The sequence below is a fragment of the Monodon monoceros genome, unplaced genomic scaffold (assembly GCF_005190385.1).
Source record: "Monodon monoceros isolate NGI ecotype Baffin Bay Population unplaced genomic scaffold, NGI_Narwhal_1 Super_Scaffold_6, whole genome shotgun sequence".
Taxonomy (NCBI): domain Eukaryota; kingdom Metazoa; phylum Chordata; class Mammalia; order Artiodactyla; family Monodontidae; genus Monodon; species Monodon monoceros.
This window is the reverse complement of record NW_021703783.1, coordinates 40,415,566-40,436,258: the sequence shown is the minus strand read 5'-3', so window position 1 is coordinate 40,436,258 and position 20,693 is coordinate 40,415,566. Positions and strand designations below refer to the sequence as shown.

Sequence of the window (20,693 nt, the reverse complement as noted above, 5' to 3'; positions counted from 1 at the left end):
AGGCTTTGACCTTCCTGGAAACAAGGCATGACTCCAACTCCGACTAAACGTTATAGAAACTCTTTATTATTAGACAAAAATAGACTCTTTTTTAGCCCCCTTTTCATGTGATCCCACTCTGATCTCTCTGCTCAGAGGGGAGGCAGAGGAGGGAGTGCCTTGCTCCCCACACTCTCCCCTCTCCCTGCCATGCTGGGACCTGCAGCTGGGTGGAGCTAGCAGGGCCTGTCTCCGCCAGCGCTGATGTTCTCGCGCAGGCAGGGCCATCCCCATCTCCTCCAGGCTCCACTGCTGATGCCTTCTCACCCTTCACACACCCATCTCTGCCATCTGCTCACATGCAAGGTCATCTCATGGGCCCGTCCACTTTGCTTAGCAGGCTGGGGGCGGGGAAGGAGAGCAGTGTCCCAGGCCGGTGTCCGCTCCCCGTTCCTAGGGGAGGGGCTGGATCCCGGGTCTCCTGGGTCCAGGCCAGGGGAAGTGAGGGCTGTGGGGTGCTGAGAGGGGCGCAGTGTCGATGTGGGCTCGGAGCTTGTGGCCTTCCTTCATTTTCTCTGGCCCAGCAGAACTTTGGTGATGAAGGTGACAATGGCACCTGCAGGCTGATCTGGGTCAAGCTCTGCAAAGAGGTGACACACATTCTCCCAGGGGCTTCCCGGCTTCTTGGCCACGAAACCAAAGATCCTGGGGGTACAAAGGCAGGATGGGGAGGGCTCAGCATCCCTTCCACAGGGACTACCACGCCAGGGTTGGGGAGGAAGGAGGTGCCTCGGTGCCACGCCAGTGCCATGCCATGCCATGCCAGGGAGGCGCGACTGCACTCCCAGGGAGGCTTACTTGGAGGTGGTCCCGTCCGGGTTGGTCCATCTGCAGAAGGAGAAGAACTGTGAAGGGATGCACCCGGGGAATAGCTACCAACGGAAGAGCTATTGGGCTGGGGACTGTGGGGCGAAAGGGCTGGGAGGGAGAGGGTCACCTCCGGTCCTGAGGGTCAGTGCTGGCGAAGGTGATGCTGTTCACTGGATAATGGCGGCGAAAGAAGAGCCTGTGAGGAGGAGGGTGGGGAAAGTCACCCGGAAATCGGGGCCCCAGGGCCTGTACCCCTCCCCCGGGGGGGCTTGGCACGCACACTCACTTCCTCTGGTTGTCCGTCAGCGTGATGCCCTGGGCTGAGACCTTGAAGTGGACAATGGCTGGCGTGGGGCGGGGGCTGCAGCTCAGAGCTGCGGAGCTGGCCCGCGCCACCGCTTGGGGGCCTGTCAGCGACTCCGTCTCCACTGAGGTCAGGTAGAGCACACTGCAGGCTGGGGGGGGCGGGGGGTTGGAGGGAGCAGCGGCTCTGCCTGCCCCCGGGTCTATCTTCCCTCGATCCCCCCACCCCACCGGCTCTCGCGCTTTCCCCAGCTAGTGCACTCGGGATGCGTGTCACACAGGTAACCTGTTAGAAAGGCAGATTCTGTGCCTCCCCCAGATCCACAGTCAGAGGTGCTGGAAAGAGGCCTGAGAATCTGCGTCCTAACAAGCCCCCTCCCCACAGAGCCTAGACCAAGGACTCCCTCTCCCACTGTGCCTACAGATGCAGGGCTCCCCCTGCCCTCAGGGGTTAGACGCATCCGCCAGGGCCCACCCACCCACCTCAAGGCCTTTCAGTGCCCCATGTATCAGCAACGGCCCCCTTGGTGCCCAGGGGGAGGAGAGGAGGGAGAGGCCCGTACCGGCGCCCTGGCGCAGGAGGTCTGCCGCTGTGCTCATGTTGGCGGGCGCTGGGGCCTCTGGGGCCTCCTCCAGAGGATCTGAGGGAAACGGGGGCCAGTGGGGAGTGGCAGTGCTGGGAGATGGAGAGCAACCTCTGCCGTCCCCGAGGGAAGGCAGGCAGGCAGGCGGGAAGCCAGGGCCTAGGGATTCTGCCTTTGCCTGCAGTGGGTGGGGAGAGGTGGGAGGACAGATGACCGGACACCCACCTTTGCTGGGAATACGCAGGCAGCAGGGCAGGGACAGCGGGGAGATGGAGTGCTGGGAGACCAGGGCCGACAGGCTGCCTGCAGGGGAGAGGCGAGTGGGGTCTCGAGGCACCCGGAGATACCCGCGGTCTACCTCCTCCCTCCTGACGCCTCTTGGCCTCCCTGGACCAGCCCAGTGCAGCCTTCCCAGCCCCTGCTTCTCACCAAAGTAGGGCTCGCTGGGGCACCCCTTGATCTTCACCCCTTTGGGCCCAGTCTCAATGAGAAAATGGCGGACCAGCTGTTCCAAGGGGTCCCCTGAGCGGAGGGGAGGGGAGGGGAGAGGAAGGCTTCGTCAGATTCCAGGTTCTGCTTCTCGCCTGCTGGAATTCTTTCCCGAGCTGGAGAGGACACTTGCTCCCTCTCCCCACTAAGAAGCGACATGGCCCACCCTGCCTTGTCTGGCCTCTGGTACCTCCCCACACCCCACTCCCCGTTTCCCTCACGGTTGACCATTCTGTACCTTTCCAGGGCTGGGCGCTGGGTGGGGGCGTAGCCACCTTGAGAGCCAGCCCATAGGCTCCTTGGAATGAATGACTGTCCCTGATCAAGAAGGCCCCAGGGTCCTTGTCCTTCAGCAGGGCAATGGCTGCAGGAGGTTGGGAGAAGTCTTCTCAGCGGCCGACTGAGCCCCAAGGAGCCCCTCCGCTCTGCTGCCCAAGTTCCCCAGGCCTCTGGCCCTAACAGCTGCAGCGACAGCACCCGGGACGCCACTGGGGAGTCAGCGCACAGAGCGCTGACAGTGTTAGACCTCCTTGAGCCCGAAGCCCAGAATCACCAGCTAGAGAAAGGCTCGGCCCAGAGGAGGCCCACTGAGACGGGGAAGAGGCACTGACTGGAAGGATGGGCTCCAAAGCCGAGCCAGAGCCCTGGACGGGGGTGGGAGCAGGCTGGCTTCTCACCTTGGTCACGGGACAGGTGTGGCTTATACCAGAACTTGGACGTATCCTGGACAAACTTGACGTTGCTCTGGCTCTCTTGCATAGGAGGCTCTAGGACAGGGAGGGACTGAGCTTGGCCTCAGGGCTCCCCAGTCCCCATGCCATGCCCCTCCCTGGGAAAAAGGGTTCTCCCAAGGTGGCCCCAGCCACCTGAAGGCCTTTATACCTGGGGGTTGGGGGGCATTATCCGGGACCAGAGGTGCAAAGGTGACATGGTGACTCGTGCCTCTAGCTGGTGGCGATGCCTGCTCTGGGCCCCAGGGTCCCGGCTGTTGCCCAGGCCCCAGCAGGTGGCGCTTCTCGGGAAGTGGGGGCTGGGTAGGGCCACTGATGTCATAAGATGCAGCCAGAGGGAAGGCAGGTACGGGTGAGCTCCGCGGCGGCTCTGGGCTAGCCACAAGCCAGGGCATCTGAGTAGGCACAGGGGTGAGGGGGGACCCGTCTGGGCTGTCCGGGGAGTCTCGAAGGCCCTGCCAGGGGGCGTGGCGGAGGCCGGGCAGGGTGGTGGGTACAGGGCCCCTTGGACTGGTGCTGTCCGAACGGCCCCCCGGGCTCCTCTCCTGAGGCCAGTCGTTGGGTGAGCTGGGCGGGGAGGCTGGGGAGAAGGGACCAGGGGCCGGAGGCTCAGGCCCACTTCTTGCTGGCAGCTCTGGAGCTCTTTCAGCCCCTCCCTGGGAAGCAGGTGGCAAGGCCTCTCCAGGACTCAGTCTCTGAGTGGGCGCCAAGGTGGGGGACCTAGTGTCCTGCCGTCGGGCGCTGCGGGGTGGGAGGGCAGGTGGTTAGTAGAGCCGCAGAACCCCGTGAGAGCTGCCCCCACCCCAGGCTTCAGGGTCTGCCTGGACCAAGAGGCGCCTGAGCTGCCCAGCCCCTCTGGGTACCTCTCCTTGCCCTGGACTGGGCTGCTGGTGTGCAGGGGCGTGGAGGGACCGGACAGCTCAGAAGAGGCACTGCACTGGGCATCTCGGGGAGACCGAGGCAGGGTGCTGTGCCCGCTGGGGCTCTCCCTCCAGGACACCGGCTCCGGCGACTCTGCAGGGAAGGTGAGAGGAGGGGCTGTGAGCCAGGAAGAGCCCCTTCTGTCTGGCTTAGCTCTTTCTCACTCTGTGCTTCCCCCACCATCTTCCAGAGCCCTCCTCTGCCCTGGGCACTCCCCGTCCCAGCGCCCTCACCTGCAGATGCCAAGGGTCCTGCTGGGGCCAGGTGCCCGGGCGGTGGATACCTGTCCCCTCCCTCCTCTGCAGGGATCTCGTAGCTGAGGTTCCTGGATTGGGGGTAGGGTGGGCTGCCGGGGGAAATGGAGCCAGCCCGGGGGGAGTGGGCACCAGAGCTGGGATACCTTCTGCCCTCGCCTGGAGACCCGCAGCTGTGAGGCGCCCGGCCGTACGCTGGGCAGTAACTGGGAACCGCTCCTCCATAGCCGTATGTCACCAGGGCAGGGTACCCTGGATGCCCATACCTGCCTTCGGGGCACATGGCGTAGGAGCAGCCCTCATGCCCTTCCTCGCCTGCCTTGGGTGGCTTCAGGCAGCTGTAGTCGGGCACTGGGGCATGGTGGTGCCCACAGGAAGGCACCAGCAGGGGCAGCGGGTGCCCAGGTCGCACCGGGTGCAGGAGGGGCTTGCCAGCCTCATTCGCCCACCCCTCTCCAGCCTCCCTCTCCAGGCGCAGCCCATAGAGGGCTGCCGTGGGCAGCGCTAGCTTCTCCTCACAGGCGGGGCATGAGCACAGGGCAGGCAGCCCAGGGTCCTCCAGGATCACCACCTCCCGGTAGCCTGGGGCGCGGTAGCCAAAGTCCCCGTTGGCCGGTTTCCCCAGCTCAGGCGGGTAGGGGTACGGTCCCTCGGACAGCGATCGGCAGAGGCGCCTCTTCTCCACGGAGGCCTCAGCATAGCCCTGTGGGGGCCCCTCGTAGGCCCCGTAGGCCAGCCGCCTCCTCTCCAGGGTCCCCTCTGGCCGGTAGTAGCCCCCATTGGGGACCCCGCAGGGTTCCCGGTAGCCCTGGCGGCAGGAGCAGTGGCGGCTGAGGCCAGGCCTGTGTCCCGAATACATTCCAAGGCGGGGGCCTCCGCCCGCCGGGGGCTGCTCTTCATCATCGAGGATGGCCGTCTCACGCCCAGCTCCCCGGCCCCCGGCGACCACGCCACAGCCCCCCAGGAGGCGCTCCAGCTCCCGCCGCTCGGCAGCTGTCGGGGGTGGCCGGCCAGGGGACTCGGCGGCGGGCTCGGCGGTCAGCGTGGAAGAATGGCCAGAATCGCTGCTGACAGAGAGCAGCGGGGGCAGGGGCGGCTCTGGAGAGGGTGCCGGCGGGGTCTGGCGGGGGGCCCGCTGCACCTGGGCATAAGGACTGCCATCCAGGGGCCCCCGGGTATGGGTGACGGAGTCTGGGTGGGGAGAGATCCGGGAGGGAGGGCAAGCAGGCAAAAGGGGGCGAGAGTGAGAGAGAGAGAGAGAGAGAGAGAGAGAGAGAGAGAGAGCGAGCGCGTGTGTTAACAGGGGACAGCGCAGGAGACTCCAGCTCAGCGGGTGTCTCTTGGGAGGGGTGTCTGCCTGGGGAGGGAAGAGTGTGCCCCCCAAAACTCCACCTCCTGCCGCCCCGCGCCCCACACACCATCCACACTGTCCTCGTGGTGCAGGTTGAAGTTCTCGTAGGAGTCCCAGCGCACGGCAGGCTCTGCCGTGTTGTAGTCAACAGAGACCGAGGGCTCGTTCCGTGGGGTGCTGCCTACGGAAGTGCACCCGGGGGTGAGGCGCAGGGAGGGACGACTCCCCTCCGCCCCCCGCCAGGGCCAGGCCTGGCTCTCACCTTTGATCTTCTCTGGGCTGGAGGAGAAGACGAACTCCACCGAGGCTTGGAAGGGGAACCTCTCGTCTGCGGGGAGTGGGCAGTGAGGAACCAGGCGCCCGCCTGCCCGCCCTCGCCTGGGCTCCAGCCCCCAAGCCACTTGTCTCCAACTCACCGGCCCAGGCCTCGTCCAGCTGGTCCTTGGGGAAGGTGAGCCGTGGTCCATGGATGGTACACGTGTGGAACTGGACTCGGAACACGAGGGTCCGGTCAGTCCCCCGGCTACCCCTGTGATAGCACGTCACCTGGGTGAGGGGAGGGAGACCGGTGTTCAGGCCCTCGTGTCCACTCACGTCTCCTCGGTGCTTCCACCCTGGGGACTATCTGGCCACGGCTCTGCCTTGCCTGAACTCCAGGGTGACCTCCCCATCAGGAGGACGCCCTCTTTGCCCTCCCATCAGCCTCGAATTGATGGCTCACCAGAGACTGTGCAGCTGGCGGCTCATACCACCGCCCCTCACCCCACCCCCAGGACTCTCCCTGTCGCTAAGGCCCCCTCACCATGACATCGCCTTTGAGGAGGAGAGCCGGCTCCAGGCTGATGCAAAGCTGCTGGGGACCAGGGCCTGCAACATGACTGAGGAAGAGAGAGGGCAGAGGTGAATCAGGGGCACTCGGGTACACGGGTGGCTGTGAAGAGTCAGGAGGCAGTTGGGAGATTGGAGATTGAACACTGCCTTAGTGAGAGCCCTGTAAGCATTAGCCTCCCCACCTATAAAACGGATTCTGTGACGCTATTAGTTTGTGGGTGCAGTGGCTGGAGAAACAGGGACCCAGGGAGCAGAGAAGCAGGGGCCCGGGAACAGAGCACTCACTAGATTCCAGATGTGTAGACAAGCTGCATGGACTGGTAGATCTTGAGGAAGGGTTGGAAACCTGGAGGGGCAAGAAGGAGAAGGCACGTGAGGGGTGCTGAGTGGAGGGGGTGGGGGACAGCCCGCTCCCTGGAGTACATTCCAAGCAGACTCACCCGTGCCAGGTTCAAAGGCTGGCAGCATGGGCACGAGCACATAGTGCAGGAAGAGAGGGCTGCTGTTCATTCTGATGGAGCCGGACAGCAGACCACTGAAGTAGCTGATATACCTGGTGGGGGGATGTCAAGGAGGACGTAAGCCCCTTCCTCTGGAGATCCCCTGGTGTCATCTCAACTACGAACGCTGCCCCAGCCACCTTCTCCTCGGCGCTTCCCTCCCATCTTCCAGCTCAACAGAGATGTCTTCCTTGCATCTAACCTCCATCCTTCTTGCTGTCTACGAGGTTTTGTCCTTGCTGTTCCCTCTGTCTAGAATGCTCTTCCCCCAGATCTCTGCCCCACGTAATATAGCGGTGGGCCCTGACTGTCCTGTGAGTCTCCGTTCATCACGAGACTCAGCTTTATTTTTTGTATAGATAGCACCTGTCATCATCCAAAACGACCTTGTCTCTTTATTCACAGGTTTATTGCCGTCTACCCCACTAGCATGTAAATAAGCCCCATGAGAGCAGGGACCCTGTGCTTGTTCTGCGTTCTCAGCATTTGGCACAGTCCCAAGCACACAGGAGGCGCTCCATGAAGGTGTGCGGCATGAACGAGAGAACCTCGGCCTTCGCAGCCACGGAGGGAACTGCTCCTCTGGCCCGTCCCCACCTAGGCTGCTCACCGGCGCTGGGAGGGCTGCAGATCCGAGGCCACTTTGTCCTCACAGAACTTCCGCATGGTAAGGGTAGCCAGCGCCTGGTCCGCCCTGGGGAGAGTGAGACCAGGGTGGGGTCTTAGGGGCTGGTCTCCAACCTGGTCTCCCATCCCTAAGCCCCAGGGGAGGGAAGAGAGGTGCGATTTCCCCCAAGTCTAGAGGAGGCCCAGAGTGGTGGTGAAGAGAACTAGAAACCCCAGTCACTTTACTGGTTGTTGGACCTCGGGCAATTGTTCCCTGAGTTTTAGTTTCTTCCTCTGTAAAATGGGACAATAAGACCATGTTATGGGTTGAATCGTGTCCCCGCAAAAGATATGTACCTCAGAATGTGACCTTATTTGGAAATAGGGTCGTTGCAGATGTAATTAGTTATGATGTTATACTGGAGTAGGATGAGCCCTTAATCCAATATGACTGGTGTCCTTAGAAGAAGAGAAGAAGAGAAGAAGAGACACAGACACACAGACACACAGGAAGAAGGCCATGTGACAACAAAGGCAGAGATCGGAGTGATGCATCTGCAAGCCAAGGAACACCAAGGACTGTTGGCCAGCACCAGGAGCTAGGAAGAGGCCAGGAAGGTCTCTACCCAGAGTCTCAGTGGGAGTGTGGCCCTGCTGACACCTCAGATTTTAGACTTGTAGCCCCCAGAACTGAGACAACAGGTTTCTGTTGTCTTAAGCCACTTAGTTTGTGGCACTGTGTTACAGCAGCTCTAGGAAAACTGTGGTGAAGTACAAGTGAGAAGAAGGAGGTGGAAAGGTCAAGTTTATAGTAAATGGCTCTTCTGAACACTGAGGTGGGCTTCAGAGGAGATGGGCTCGTCAAGGGCCAGCTGGAGGATGGGTCACTGGGGAAGGGGGCGCTTGGGGCTGGGGAGCCTTACCCTGCAGAGATCTTGCTGTAGTGCATGTAGGCAGAGACGATGACCCCGAGCTTGCCCTTGCTCCCCTAAGGACAAAGAGACAGGGATGCAGGGCTTGCTGGGGACCCTGGCTGAGGGCACCCCAGCCCTGCGAACTCGCGCTCCCAGCTCACCTTGCAGTACAGTACGACCACATGCTGCGGGTCAGCACTGAGCCACGTCTCCATGGCTTTGCAGATGGAGCACAGCTTGTCCAGCGGGGGCGCGTGCAGCTCAGGCCAGCCAAAGTCCTGGACCTGAGGGGTGCAGGAGTGGGACTGGGGCTGGTGGCCACCAAAGAAGAGGTGGGTGGGGGTGGAAGAGGGACAGGCTGTAGGGGCCTGGAGACAAGGTCAGGGGCCTGCTGGCTGTGTCCATGGCAGCTTCAACACTTCCCTCACCTGGACAACGGGTTGATACCTGATGCACCATGCTTTGGGGTGTCCCAAGTGACGTGTCATATGGGAAAGTGCTTCAGAGTGAAGTAGATAGCAATTGCTACTATTAATACCGAGGAGGCAGGGGGTGATGGCTTTAATCCCCTCCTACCTTGGGGTTTAGGCGGGTCAGGTCATGTCTTTTCTCTGAAAGGTTGAAGAGCTGCAAGTAAAGTGGCGGCATTAGGCGAAATGACCCCAGGCAGCGAGGCGCGATGATGCTTGGAGGTGGTATCACCCGCTGTGACCCTAAGGAAGGGCCTTTCTCCAAAATGAGGAGGTCGCTAAGGCCCAACCTAGCTCGTACAGCCCAGTCGGCGGTCCAGGTTTGCGCCCGGGCCCCGCCCACTCGGGGCTCCGCCTCCGCGGCGTGACGTCAGGGAGGGGCCTGGACCTCCCAGCCCTCTCGTTAGCTGACTGAGGCAGGTCCCGCCCCTCACCAGGTACTTGTCGCGGTGCTTGGATTGCAGCACGTGAGCCAGCTCGCGCAGGTGTCCCCGGTGTCTCTGTTCGTCGGGCCGCGCGGGGAAGGCGGCGGCCAGGATCCGCTCCGTCACGTAGGTGAGGTCCAAGTCCCAGCGGCGCTCCATGAGAGGATCCAGGCTGAAGCTCCTGGGGAGGAGGCGAAGCCTGTGTTAGGAACAGGGCGGAGAGTGGGGGTGGGGCGGGCACCGGAGGCTGGTGTGAAGGAAGGGTGTTTGGCTGACTACAGGTGAGGTCTCCTGGGTCCTGAGAGTGGGTGGGACCAGCTGGGAGGCGGCGCTGGCCTGGAGAGCTTTGTTGGGGGGCCCTGCCCTGGGCTGAGGTGTGAGGCCAGCGGAAGGGGCTCATATGGGACCACACCCCGCGCCCTCACTTACCTGGGCAGAGTGCTGCGTTGCTTTGAGTAGTTCAGAGACTTGGTGGATCCCTGGTGGATGAGATGAGACTTTGCACACGTCTTTTGTGCCCCTCACTCGAGGCTCCCCACTCCAGAGTTCCATGAACTTTTGCCTCAGAAGAAACCTAGGTCCTTAGTCCCAGAGCTCCCTGCTTCCGCCCCCCTCCTCCAGCATCACCTTACCAGGTGCTCTATGCGCCTCACAGGGGCCGTGTTTCTCCGCTAGAGGGAGATGGGGGAGGAAAAGGGAGTGGTTAGGGAAGGGGCGAGGACCAGCCGGCGTCCCTGTGAGGGATGTACTGGGGGGGGGGCGGAGTCCTAGCCCCCAGCAGGCCCAAGAGGACGATAGCAGAGGGCTCAAATTTTTTCCCACTGCCTCAGGATTGACCACTATCCACATTAGTCCATTCAAGGTAACCTCCTGGGGGCCCTCTCTGTGGCCACCAGACCTCTGGACACCGCCGCAGCCAGGTTCCTTGCCTCGGTCTCCCCATCCCAGAGCATACTTACCAGCTCCGTGGGAGGCAAGGCCTGACAGGACGAAGTCACCTGGAAGGAGACGGGAGTGAGGAGCTGAGCTGCTGGTGAAATGGGCTTTCCCGGGCTTAAGGATGGGGCCACCCCTCAGCTTCAGCGAGAAGTTGGAGGGGCTGTCAGCAGATGGGCGCAGGCTGCAACTGAGGTTCCTCTATTTAAGGGAGCCTCCCCTCTGGCCTCTCGGTCCCCCACCCCTGGGCCCCCCACTTGTTACTCTTGGCTTCCAGCCCCCTGCCCACACAGACCCCCATTCATCCAGCTGCAGGGCAGGAGTTATATATAGAGCCATGCAGGCAGGCCATGGCTAGGGACGGACACTGGCCTCTTTCACTGGGAGACCCCGCCCCTGGGCACACAGCTCCCCAAAGCCAGCTCCAAGGCCCTAGGACCCCTCACGCTGCAGGAGGAGGACCAGGGCACCTCCCCAGAGATGCAGCTGTCTCAGGTTCCCAGTGGACAGTGGGTGCTATCTACACCTTGCACCTTCTGCCCAGCCTTTCCAGGGCCCAGGACAAGACCCACTCAGGCATCCTGAGGACCCTTCCCCAGAAGGAAGGCACAGCCCATCCGGCTGCCAGTCTCCGAAATCCTGCTCTGACACCCACCCACCCCACCCTTCCTCCTCCTTGCTCTCCTCCTCTTCCCCACCCCCCATCCACTCGACAGCTGCAGCCTGGGCACCGCACCAAGACAAACGCTGCGCTGTCGCTGTCTGCGCTGCCTGGGCCAGCCCTCCAGGGGGTGGAGTAGGATGGTTCTTAAAGGGCCCAGTACAGTACCCTCTCCCACCCAGCAGGGGTTCCCCAATGATGAGAAAGGTGGAGGGTTGATGCCAGTGTGGTCGGAGAAGCCTGTTTCAGAGGAGGAAGGGACCCCAGTCCCCTCCCCACAGCAGGTACCCACCTTTGCTTCACATTTTCTGTGTGTCGCAACCTTGCAGACTAGAGGGGATGGAGGGGAGGAGAGGGGTTAGCCAGGGGCCCACTGGGGCAGTGGAAGGGGTGGCCCTCTCCCATCTCCCCAGGCCCTGGAACTAGACCTTGGGACTTCCAGGACTCCGGCTGTAATGAGCTGGCTGGAGTGGGGGAGCAGGGGCAGAGTTCAAGGGAAGCGCATGGCAGTGGTGCACTACTGCCCAGGCCAGGGAGGGAGGGAGCCAGGGGTAACGTTCTAGGGTGGGTGCGGGTAAAGAGGAAACAAGGGAGGAAAGCCTCCAGTCTCAGGTGACGTGGGAAGGTGATTTAGAGTACTGGGTCTCCTGGGGTGCTGGGGGAGCAAGGGCTGTTTGGAGGGGACGCAGTTCCTCTTGGCTCCCACGTGGCCCAGCCCAGGGGCAGCACGCGCATTACGGGTTCTGTTCTGCGGTCTGCCTGCTGGGGTTGTGCAACCCAGTGGTGCTGGGTGATGCTTGCAGAGTCACAGCATAGGGCAGGGCGCCTCACCTCGGCATGAGACGCCTGTCCCATCGATGGTCACCTTACACACTGCACAGACCGGTGGTTTCTTCCGGAAAACCTTCTCCCGGAAGCTATGTGGCTCAGCTTTTCTAGGCTAGGTGGAGGGACAGACAGACAGAGGTGTCAGTTCCCACGGGCCCATCTCCAGGACCGGGCCGGGGCCCGAGCACTGCACAGTTTCTCTCTTCCATCCCAATAAAGCCCCCAAACTCGTAGAACGCACTTGGCCACAGCTGTTTCCGGGCAGTTGTAGGGCTTGTCCTAGACAGTGCATAGAACCTGGCCCCTTGCGTCACCCTAGCTGGGTCAGCTCCTCCCCAAGGGATCACTTAGGCCCCTCACGTGGCCCTAGTGTGTGATACCCTTGCGGTCACTGCCACCCAAGCCCTAGAGCTTCCGTCCTGGTGTGGGGGGATGGCGCTCCTTGACTCTGCTATGAAGACAACCTGTTTCTCCTCCCATCTTGCCCTCCCCAGCTGGAGGCTTCGGTAGAGTGAGCAGGGAGGGGGTCAGACATGAATGTACGGTGTCAGTCACACAGCACCCAGACGGACCTGGCAGGAGGGCCTCAGCCAGGCCTGCTCCCCTGGTCCCCATGTCCCAGTCCTCCAGGCGGCTGACACGCCCTCCTCCCCCTAGTGTCAGAACAACATGTTTACTCATTGTGCACCCAGGCGGCAGGCAGCAGTTGTGTAAGGAGGGGGCGGTAATGCTCAGAGGAAGAGGCAGATGGAGGCAGGACTTGGAAATATTTCGCTGCCTTTCTGCTCCGGGATGTAGTAAGTGCCCCGTCACTTGAGGAGGTTCAAGTGGGATTCCAGCGTTGGAGGGGGAGAGGGTGGAGCAGATGCTCCTGGGCCCCTCCCCACCCAGAGTGCAGTGAGTGGGGAGGCTGGGATGCCCCCTATGGCCCAGGCCTACCTTGTCCCATCCCTCCCATCCTCTGGGGACCATTTGCTTCCTTGTCTCTTCTCTCTTCTACCTATTTTTCTCCTCCTCTGGCGTTCAAGTTCCTGCCTCCCTCCCGCATTGTATTGTCTCATGTTGCCCTGAGATGCTTCTTTTGGGGTGAGGCTGAGAAAATGTGGGGAAAGGCAGTGATGGGGCCTCCAGGCCCCTCAGCCTGGGGATGCAGGCAGCACCTCTGGTCTCTTGGCTGTCCCTGAAGCTTCTGGATTAAACCCAACTTGAACTCTTCTGGGCTGGACCAACTCTGTCAGACCCACTAGGAAACTTGGGTGCATTTTGGCATTAGTGGCACACACAGATGATAGCAGTGGAAAGCCCATCAACCCCCCCCCTTGTCTAAAGCACTCCTGAGACCTGGCTGCCTCCCGCCCTCCCTTCCTTCCTTCGCCACCCCCATCCCATCTCCCTCAAACTTCTCAGCTTAGGGACGTCCTCTCTGGGGTTCCAGAATAGTACCCGGGAAGGTCCTACAATGATGTATACCTGCCTGGGTGCAGGGCTGGCCTGGGCTAGGGCAGGGAATGTGTCAGGGGAGCTGAAAGGGACACCAGGTTTTGCTCTAACCCTAACGTCTGCTGCTCACGCCACAGCCAGACCTGGCCACTCCAGAGCGATAGCGTAACGAGGGGATGCGAGGGGATGCGGGACAAGGGGAGAAGGCTGAGGAAGCCGAAACTGGGAAGGGGGTCTGGCCTGAGTCCTGGCCCCCTCCCCCACTGCCCACACCTCCACCCCTGCCCCTCCTCTGCCCAGCCAATGGGCCCTCCTACCCTGTTGGTGGCCCGGCTGCTGTCCCTCCTCCCCAGGGCTCTGAGCAGCCTCTCCACTGGGCCGCTGGACTTCATGGTGTCCGGCTGCCTGGGGTGCCGGCCGTGGGGCCCGAACAATGCTGGGGCCTGGCCCGGGGCTTCCTGGAAGCGGCCTGGCGGAGGCAGCCACTTCCCCTGGGTGGAGAGTAGGCTGTCTGGCTGGTGTGAGGAGAAGCCCAGCCCTGGAAGTGGAGGGGAGTGCAGGCGGGAAGGGGGCAGGTCGCTGTTCCAGGAAGTGGGGGCGGGTGGGGGGGTAGGAAGTGGGGGAGGCCAGGAGATCAGATTCCCAGGATCTACCCTGCTGGGAGTGTCAGCCCAGGATCTTTTGCCCCCAGCCCACCCTGCTCTGGAGCTGCCCCATGCCCAGGGATCTGCCCTATCCAGGGATCTGTGGGATCCTGAGATCCAGCCCCCAGTGGGGCGGGGCAGGGGCGGGGTGGGAATTTAGGTCTCAGGGCAGGGCTCAAGGGCCAGCGGGGAACACCGCGTCCCAGCCAGGCCAGCCTCCCGGCCTGAACTCTCAGGCTCTCTGGGGACTTCTGGTGGGGGGAGTGGGAGCTGGGAATTGCCACCCCAGCCAGCTCAGGACTGAAGTGCATCCTGAGGGTTAGGGAGAATGGGACTGAGGGCCAGCTTCCTGCCTCAGTTTTACCAGTTGTGAAGAAATAGGAAAAGGAGAACGTGCACTGGCCCCCTGCCCCCACCATCTACACTGGAAGGTCAAATTCCAGCCGGAGTCCGCTCTGCGCACAGGAGCGAGCCATTCTCCTGCCCCAGCCCGAGGCATTTGGGGCCCTTCTCCTGAGAGCTCCCCAGCTGCTCTGCTCCTGACACAGTACCTTACCTATTCTCTGGCTTGTTTCTCTCAGGTCTCTAGCTCTTTTGAGCCTTGCCACCCCAAGCTCTAGGTCTGGCCCCCCCCCCCGCACCCCGCCCCGAGCCTGAACGCTACCTTCATGGCTCTCCCAGCTCTGCTCTCCTTCCTCAGCAGCTGTCCCAGGGCCCGAGAACCGGACAGGAGGCCCCCCTCCCAACACATACTCCACGCCCCTCCGCGGGCCTCCTGCCTCCCTCCTGGGAATGCGGCCAGCTTCCTGTCCCGGAAGTTAAGAGAAGGAGGTGGATTGGGGCCTTGGAAAGGATGGGGGGGGGAGTAATCTTCCGAAAGTATAAGGGGTTAATAGCCTGGGGGTCCTCAGCCCCAAGCCTTGGACAGCAGCTCCCCAGAGCAGTCCAGTGGAACAGTCCAGTGGCTTGAAAGAATGTGCAAACGTGCGTGTCCCGCCCCCATTTGCAGCGTATTACTGAATGTCCCAGGGCTCTGGAAGCTCCCCCAGCTCTGGCTTCTCCCACCAGGTCCTCCTTAACCTTCCCTCTCCCTCCCTCGAGCCCATCTGGGTTGGTCTAACCCTGCCGCTGCTGCCGGATGAGCCCAATCAGGACACTTCCTTGGGCTGCCTGGACTGGGTTTACCCTGAGGCTTCTCCCTTGAAGCTCTAATTCTCCTTCCAGGTCAGGAAGTCTGCCCCCAGGGTACCTTAGCCAGAGGGAGGCCTAGCCTGTAACTGGAGAGGGGCACTGGCTCTGCAACACACTCCCACCCCACCAGCCCTGGCTGGGTCCCAGGACATTCCAGGCCCCTGGCCAGTGTGGGCAACCGGGCCTGGCCTGGTCCAGTCCCCAGCCCTGCTGGGATCAGGAGAGGTGCTGTGGTAGTGGTGGGATGGCCCTTCTCCCCTCCTATTACAGTTACCCTGGCCAGGACCCCTCCAGCAGGCTTCTCTCTACTCCTGCTGCCTCCCGAGGCTGAAAGTCCCCTCACCTGGCAACAGGTCCCCAGACCTTCTCTGACCCTCACTCTTGTCCTCGTGGGTGGCTCACTAGCCCCCATGTTGGGTGGCCAGGGAAGCATGGCTTTGAGTCCCTCCCCACCCTGTGGAGCACCTCTGAAGTGAGACGGGATGGGAGAGCACTGAGCCTTCAGGCAGTGCTGAGAGGAAAAGCAGCTCGCTGGGGCAGGCCTGGGAAGGCCAGGCCAGACCCCTGGGACCCTCACCCTCCTCCTGCCTGGAACTTTCCAGAGCCCGTCAGTCTGTCCCCCAGCCTGGCCCCCTCTTACTTCCCAAGCCCTGGGTTTGTTTGGAGAACCCCCTCCACCCAACACTCCCCCTTCCTGGAAATAGCTGTGGTTGGATAAGCGGCTGGGAGCCCAGCCGGGAGGAGGGGTGAGGCCCAGGGAAGGAGACAAGGAGGGAAGGCGGAGTGTGCGAGTGTGCCCAGGGTGACCTGGAGAATTGACGGTGGAAGCCGAATCTGCCTCGGTTTCCCCAGATGTGAAGTAAACTAGCAAAACCCTGACTCGCACTCTCCCCGGCCAGTTCCCGCCCAGGTCCCGGGCCTGCAGGGGCGGCGCGAGAGCGTGCGTGGCGGGACGGAGCGGCGGCGTGTGCGCCCGGGACGGGCGAAGGCGAGACGGCCGGGCCGGGGAGTGACCGCGGGCCGGCCCCGCCCCCTGGTCACCTTTCCGGCCTCCGGGCCCCGCCCGCTGCCGTCCCCGGCCCCGCGGCTCCCGACCCCCGGCCCAGCGCGCCCGCCTCGCTCCCCGCGCCCCCTCGCCCCACCCGGTGGCCCCGCGCCCCCTGGCGACCGCCCCCGGCACTGCCCGCCGGGCCGTGACGCACAGGCCGCCGCCCTCCCGCCCGGCGCAGCGCGGCCACTCACCTGCGGGGGGCGCCCGGCGGGGCGGGGGCGCGGCGGGGCGGGGCAGCAGCAGGGGGAGCCCCCGGGCCAGCCCATCTCGTCCGGGCCCGCGCCGAGCGGACGCGGAGGAGGCGGAGGAGACGGGGCGGGCGCGCTGCGCTCGCCCCTGCCGCTCCCTGCGCCGCCCTCTCCTCCCTCCCGCGGGCTCCTCTCCCTCCCTCTCTCCCTCCTTCCCGGGCTCCAATCCCCACGTGCCGCCCGCTCCCCGCCCCTCGTCCTTCTCCTTCTTCCTTTTCTCCTCCCCACCTTCTCTGGCGAACCCACGCGCCCAGGAGCTGGGAGGAGGCATGCGGGGACTGGCAGAGACCCTTGGAGATCGGAAGAGACAGAAATGCGGGGAGAGATTTTGGGAGAGGTGGACGCGGAGAACACAGGGACAGGAAAATCTCAAAAGAGTCCGGAAGAGACTGACCCAGAGGGACACAGGCAAAAAAACTTACGAGCCAAACAGACGCAGAAGAAAAGGTGGACACAGGTCCAGAAGGCACTAGAAACAAGGGTGCAGAGGACTGCCTCGGCCTCTCTCAGTTCGGCCCCTCCACGGGAATGCGTTTGGGAGTGGGCCTGACCCCGAAATCAGGGGCCACCTGCGGCCTGGCCTGGTGGGGCTAGCGCCACCTACCCACCGGGGCTTCAATCGAAGGCATCTGGTATCACTTATGTCCCAAGTCGCTGGACGCACTCCTCTGGTCCTCTGCCACGGGAGACTTCTCGAGTGCCACCTAGTCTGCCCCAAAGGACTCACAGCTGAGGACCTTCAGGTCAAGTTCAACCTCCCAACCCCACGCCTAAGCTGCTCCAGTCAGCCCAAACATCGCCCTGCTTTGGACCTGGACTGTCATTCCTGTTCCCTAGGATAATTCTATTAAAGTCTTCCTCTCATTTAACTCAAGTTCCAGGCTTTCCAGTGGACATGGAAATTTATTCTGTGGTCTAATCTCATTCACTTCTTTTGCAGTGTCTGGATCTGGTTGGTACTGGATAGGAACTTCCTGGAGTTGAGTTAATGGGCTGTGGGGCTGGTTTGAGTTGTGCCACCCTGGAGGGGAAGGTAGAGGGAAAGGATGTCTTTCTAGAAGCTCAGTCAATCTATTCCCATTCCCAGGTTCCCCAATGTTCTTTAGCAGTGAGCACTTCCTGACACTTTCTCCCTCACCCTCCCCACTGGATTTTCCATGATGAAAACTGGTGGGGGAGGGGGGCAGGCGGATTCTGAGGAGCCGGTGCCCAGACCTCAATGCCCAATGCCTGCTCAAGGCAGCCAGTATCGCCAGCGCTAAGGCCTTCTATCCCTCGCTGTCTCCTCTCTCAGCTGGGTCTTTTCTGTGCTCATCTAGCCTTTGGCAAAGGCTGAGAAGTCTGGTTCTGATTACGAGGGAGTGGGGCACCTGATTCTAATCTGGCGGCAGGGAAGAGGCTGGGAAGCTGCGGATGGTGACAATGCAGGTCCCCCAGAGACTGGCATTTGGGAGGGGTAGGTGTGGCTGGGACCGGGGAGCCTTGATCTTACTGCTCTTGACTGAGTTGGTGTCCAATAGGCAGAGATTAGAGAGGCAGGAGTCACTGGGATCTGGAGGAAGGGCTGGGGGCCAACGGAGCGGGGGAGGGAAGAGGTAGGGAGGCACTGGGAGGAGGTGAGAGGCCAGAGTCTGGAGAAGGCCAGAGGAGAGAGAACCACGGGGATCAGAGGCTACTGGCGAAGGGGCAGGGCTGAAGGTCATTCTGTGTATTTTGGTAAGATTTGATTATGTAATCGAGATAGCCAAGATATGAAAATTCACTCAGTTCTTTGGAGCCTAAGTCTACCTCTTTTAAAATCTTGCTCTTTCCAGAGTTCATTAGGGTCTTTGGCCGGGCCCTGGGATGCACACCAAAGGGTAGGTTTTAGAGGTACCAAAGGAGAGACTGGGACCCAGAGAAAACGTACTTGACTGGATCCCAGAATGATGGGAGGGCCAGAGCCTCACACTCATGCTGGTATTGCTGCCCCTAAGAGGAAATTTTTTTTTTTTCAAACCCGGCTCCTCAGCAGTGAAAGCCCCGACTCCTAACCACTGGACCGTCAGGGAATTCTCGCTAAGAGGCACTTCTGAGGTTCCAAGGAATTGGGGGAGGGTCGTAAGATGGGTAGCGGAACTTCCAGCCCAGACTTGATTCCTGCTCTCAATGTGGGGACGGGGGAAGGGGGCTGCAGGGGGGAAGCTGACGAGGAAGGTTGAGAGTGAGAAAATATAGAAGGTGGCTTGGAGGGGGTGAAATTATAATGGGTGGCACGTGGCACATAGGGCCAGCCATGCATCCTGACTACCAGCTCAGAGCAGAGGGGACTTTAGAAAGGAAGGGGAAAGGGAGGAGAAAAGCAGGATCATGTTAGTGAAGGTGAAACAAGTTGAGGAACACCCTCTGACCCTTCATGCAGGGTTTCTTACCTTAACTATGCAGGGGGCAGCCCATCCTGGCACAGAAGGCTGAACTCCCTCTTCCCTGGTCTGGGGTGATCCCATGCCTGTGACTGAGTGTTCTCAGATCCTGGGGGTGGGGGACTATAGGAGAGCATTGAGAGAGTAGGCTGGTCTGGCTGGAAGAGGTCAGGGGAACTTCAGGGGAGGGTTTGGGCTCTGGGAACCAGGAAGAGTGGGGGAAGGGGAAGAGCTGTCTCCAGAGGCAGATCTCCTAGCTGAGGACAGAGGATATATTGTCCAGCTGGGAGGTTGCTGCAGCTGGGCGGGGAGCTGCACAGCTCGCCTCTTCCAAACTCTTTCTTTCTGCTGAGGCTGGGGGGTGAGGGAAGGCAAGTCTTCCCTCCACACTTGTGGCCCTGGGGGCTATAAATGGTTGCTGAGAAACAAGGTTTTATTTGAGAAATAATGCTTCCCAGGAGCAGATGTGTATGTAGCTCTCCCACTTCCTGAGAAACCAGATGCTGTGAGCTCACTTAGCGCTCCAGGTGACGCTCTCAGCACTAACTGGGACCCTGCCTTGGGATCCAGAGCCTAGTGTTTGACTCTGTTTAGAAGAAACTAGGCCATGTGGATTGGAATACACGAGGGACCCGACCAGACTGAAGTTGATGCCAAACCTGCAGCCTCTGATGGCTCAAGATTTACGTAGGTTGACAGGGCTGACCCATCCTGGGACCCGTTTCCACGGTTGGGCTTCTGAAAGAGTCCACACATTCTTATGACTGAGGATGGGGACCATACCGGTGCCTACCTTTCCCTTGAACTTGAGTACCCTGTTGGGCCACAGTATAGGGAGTTTTCCTCCCTGCCTTTTCTGTGCACAACCAACATGAACCTCTTTCCGGTCAGCCTTTCCTAGCTTCATCCTTTTTTCCATCATCATTTACCAAGACCTCAGTATTACACAGTGGGGGAGTGGCTTGAAATGAAGGCTTTGGAGGATGTGACTGAGGCTGCTGCCTGCGGTGGAGCTGCAGTATGCAAGCGTTGCCTCGTAGGCTGTAGGTACAGGTAGCCTGGGCCGGAGCTTTTCCTCCCTACCCACAGGGATCACAGCACACCAAGCCACTTATTGCTCGACTTCAGAAGTCAACGCACCAGCAATAAACTACAAGAGCAGCTGCCGCTGCAGTTGGCCCAGGAAAGCCACCTGTGTCACTGTGCTTCCATCTCCTTACACCTCCCGCCCCACACTTCTTGGCTCCAAGTCCCCAAAATTGTCGACTGAGGTTTCCGTGGCTTTCTGTGCTCCCACCCCCTTGTGACCTTAAGGATTCTCTGCCACTGTTCTAACCTTTTTCCTGCCTTGCAACAATGAACAGTCTGTCCCTAGCTGTTTAGAAAATTTCCCGCTGCCTGTGCATTAAAAGTGGCCTCAGTTGTAACCCAGACCACCCTGTCAACCGTAACTCCACTCTGCCTGTGTGGTATAGCCTAGGACAGCAGACACATCACCTCTCCAGACTGAAGGGTGGAGGTTTATGGAGACACCACCCCAAGGACATGAGGATTTATCCCTAGAGTTCCCGCTTAATCTTATGACTAAAATAAACAGTACAGGAAATGGAACACAGATACTCTCAAGTATTAAAGGTAAACACCAGGTAAAAATAGAGGGGAGGGCTTCCCTGGTGGCGCAGTGGTTGAGAGTCCACCTGCCGATGCAGGGGACACGGGTTCGTGCCCCGGTCCGGGAAGATCCCACATGCCGCGGCGCGGCTGGGCCCATGAGCCATGGCCGCTAAGCTTGCGCGTCCGGAGCCTGTGCTCCGCAAATTCCCAGTTCTGGGGCCTCAATCAACAGATTCCTCTTGTACTCCCACCCTCCACCTGCATAAAATGGCATCCAATACTGAGAGGGAACTTCAGAAAGGGGTGTGTGTGTGTGTGCGTGCGCGCGCGCGTGTGTGTGTAGAGCAGACTATCAATAGGGAGTGGAATAGTGTGTGTGTGTTTATGTGTAGAGCAGACTATCAATAGGGAATGGAATAAAAAACGCAGCATGAGGCATGCACGCCAAGA

At 61.0% G+C, this 20,693-nt stretch overlaps 1 protein-coding gene across 7 annotated transcripts; it reads right to left on the bottom strand.

Annotated features, from left to right (window-relative positions):
- Positions 1–29: 29 nt before the first annotated feature.
- On the bottom strand, positions 30–15,740 carry TNS2 (tensin 2). 7 transcript variants are annotated; one of them, XM_029204621.1, is made up of 30 exons: positions 14,402–15,730; positions 13,411–13,584; positions 11,657–11,765; positions 11,118–11,155; positions 10,188–10,226; positions 9,861–9,899; positions 9,658–9,707; positions 9,238–9,427; positions 8,910–8,960; positions 8,495–8,617; positions 8,343–8,407; positions 7,424–7,507; positions 6,754–6,866; positions 6,599–6,659; positions 6,285–6,360; positions 5,899–6,028; positions 5,745–5,810; positions 5,550–5,663; positions 4,111–5,322; positions 3,820–3,970; positions 3,108–3,697; positions 2,903–2,992; positions 2,464–2,589; positions 2,166–2,258; positions 1,962–2,039; positions 1,716–1,793; positions 1,136–1,304; positions 977–1,045; positions 838–867; positions 30–684 (listed from the first exon to the last, which is right to left on the bottom strand). In XM_029204621.1, exons 1-30 carry the CDS (start codon positions 14,486–14,488, stop codon positions 546–548), a joined length of 4,434 nt encoding a protein of 1,477 aa, XP_029060454.1. In that variant the 5' UTR covers positions 14,489–15,730; the 3' UTR covers positions 30–545. The 7 variants fall into 7 exon arrangements, 6 of the variants coding, with proteins under 6 accessions (XP_029060454.1, XP_029060455.1, XP_029060456.1 ...); XM_029204622.1 differs by having other exon boundaries at positions 9,238–9,409; positions 14,402–15,729; XR_003791030.1 differs by having other exon boundaries at positions 543–684; positions 1,130–1,304; positions 14,402–15,740.
- Positions 15,741–20,693: the final 4,953 nt, after the last annotated feature.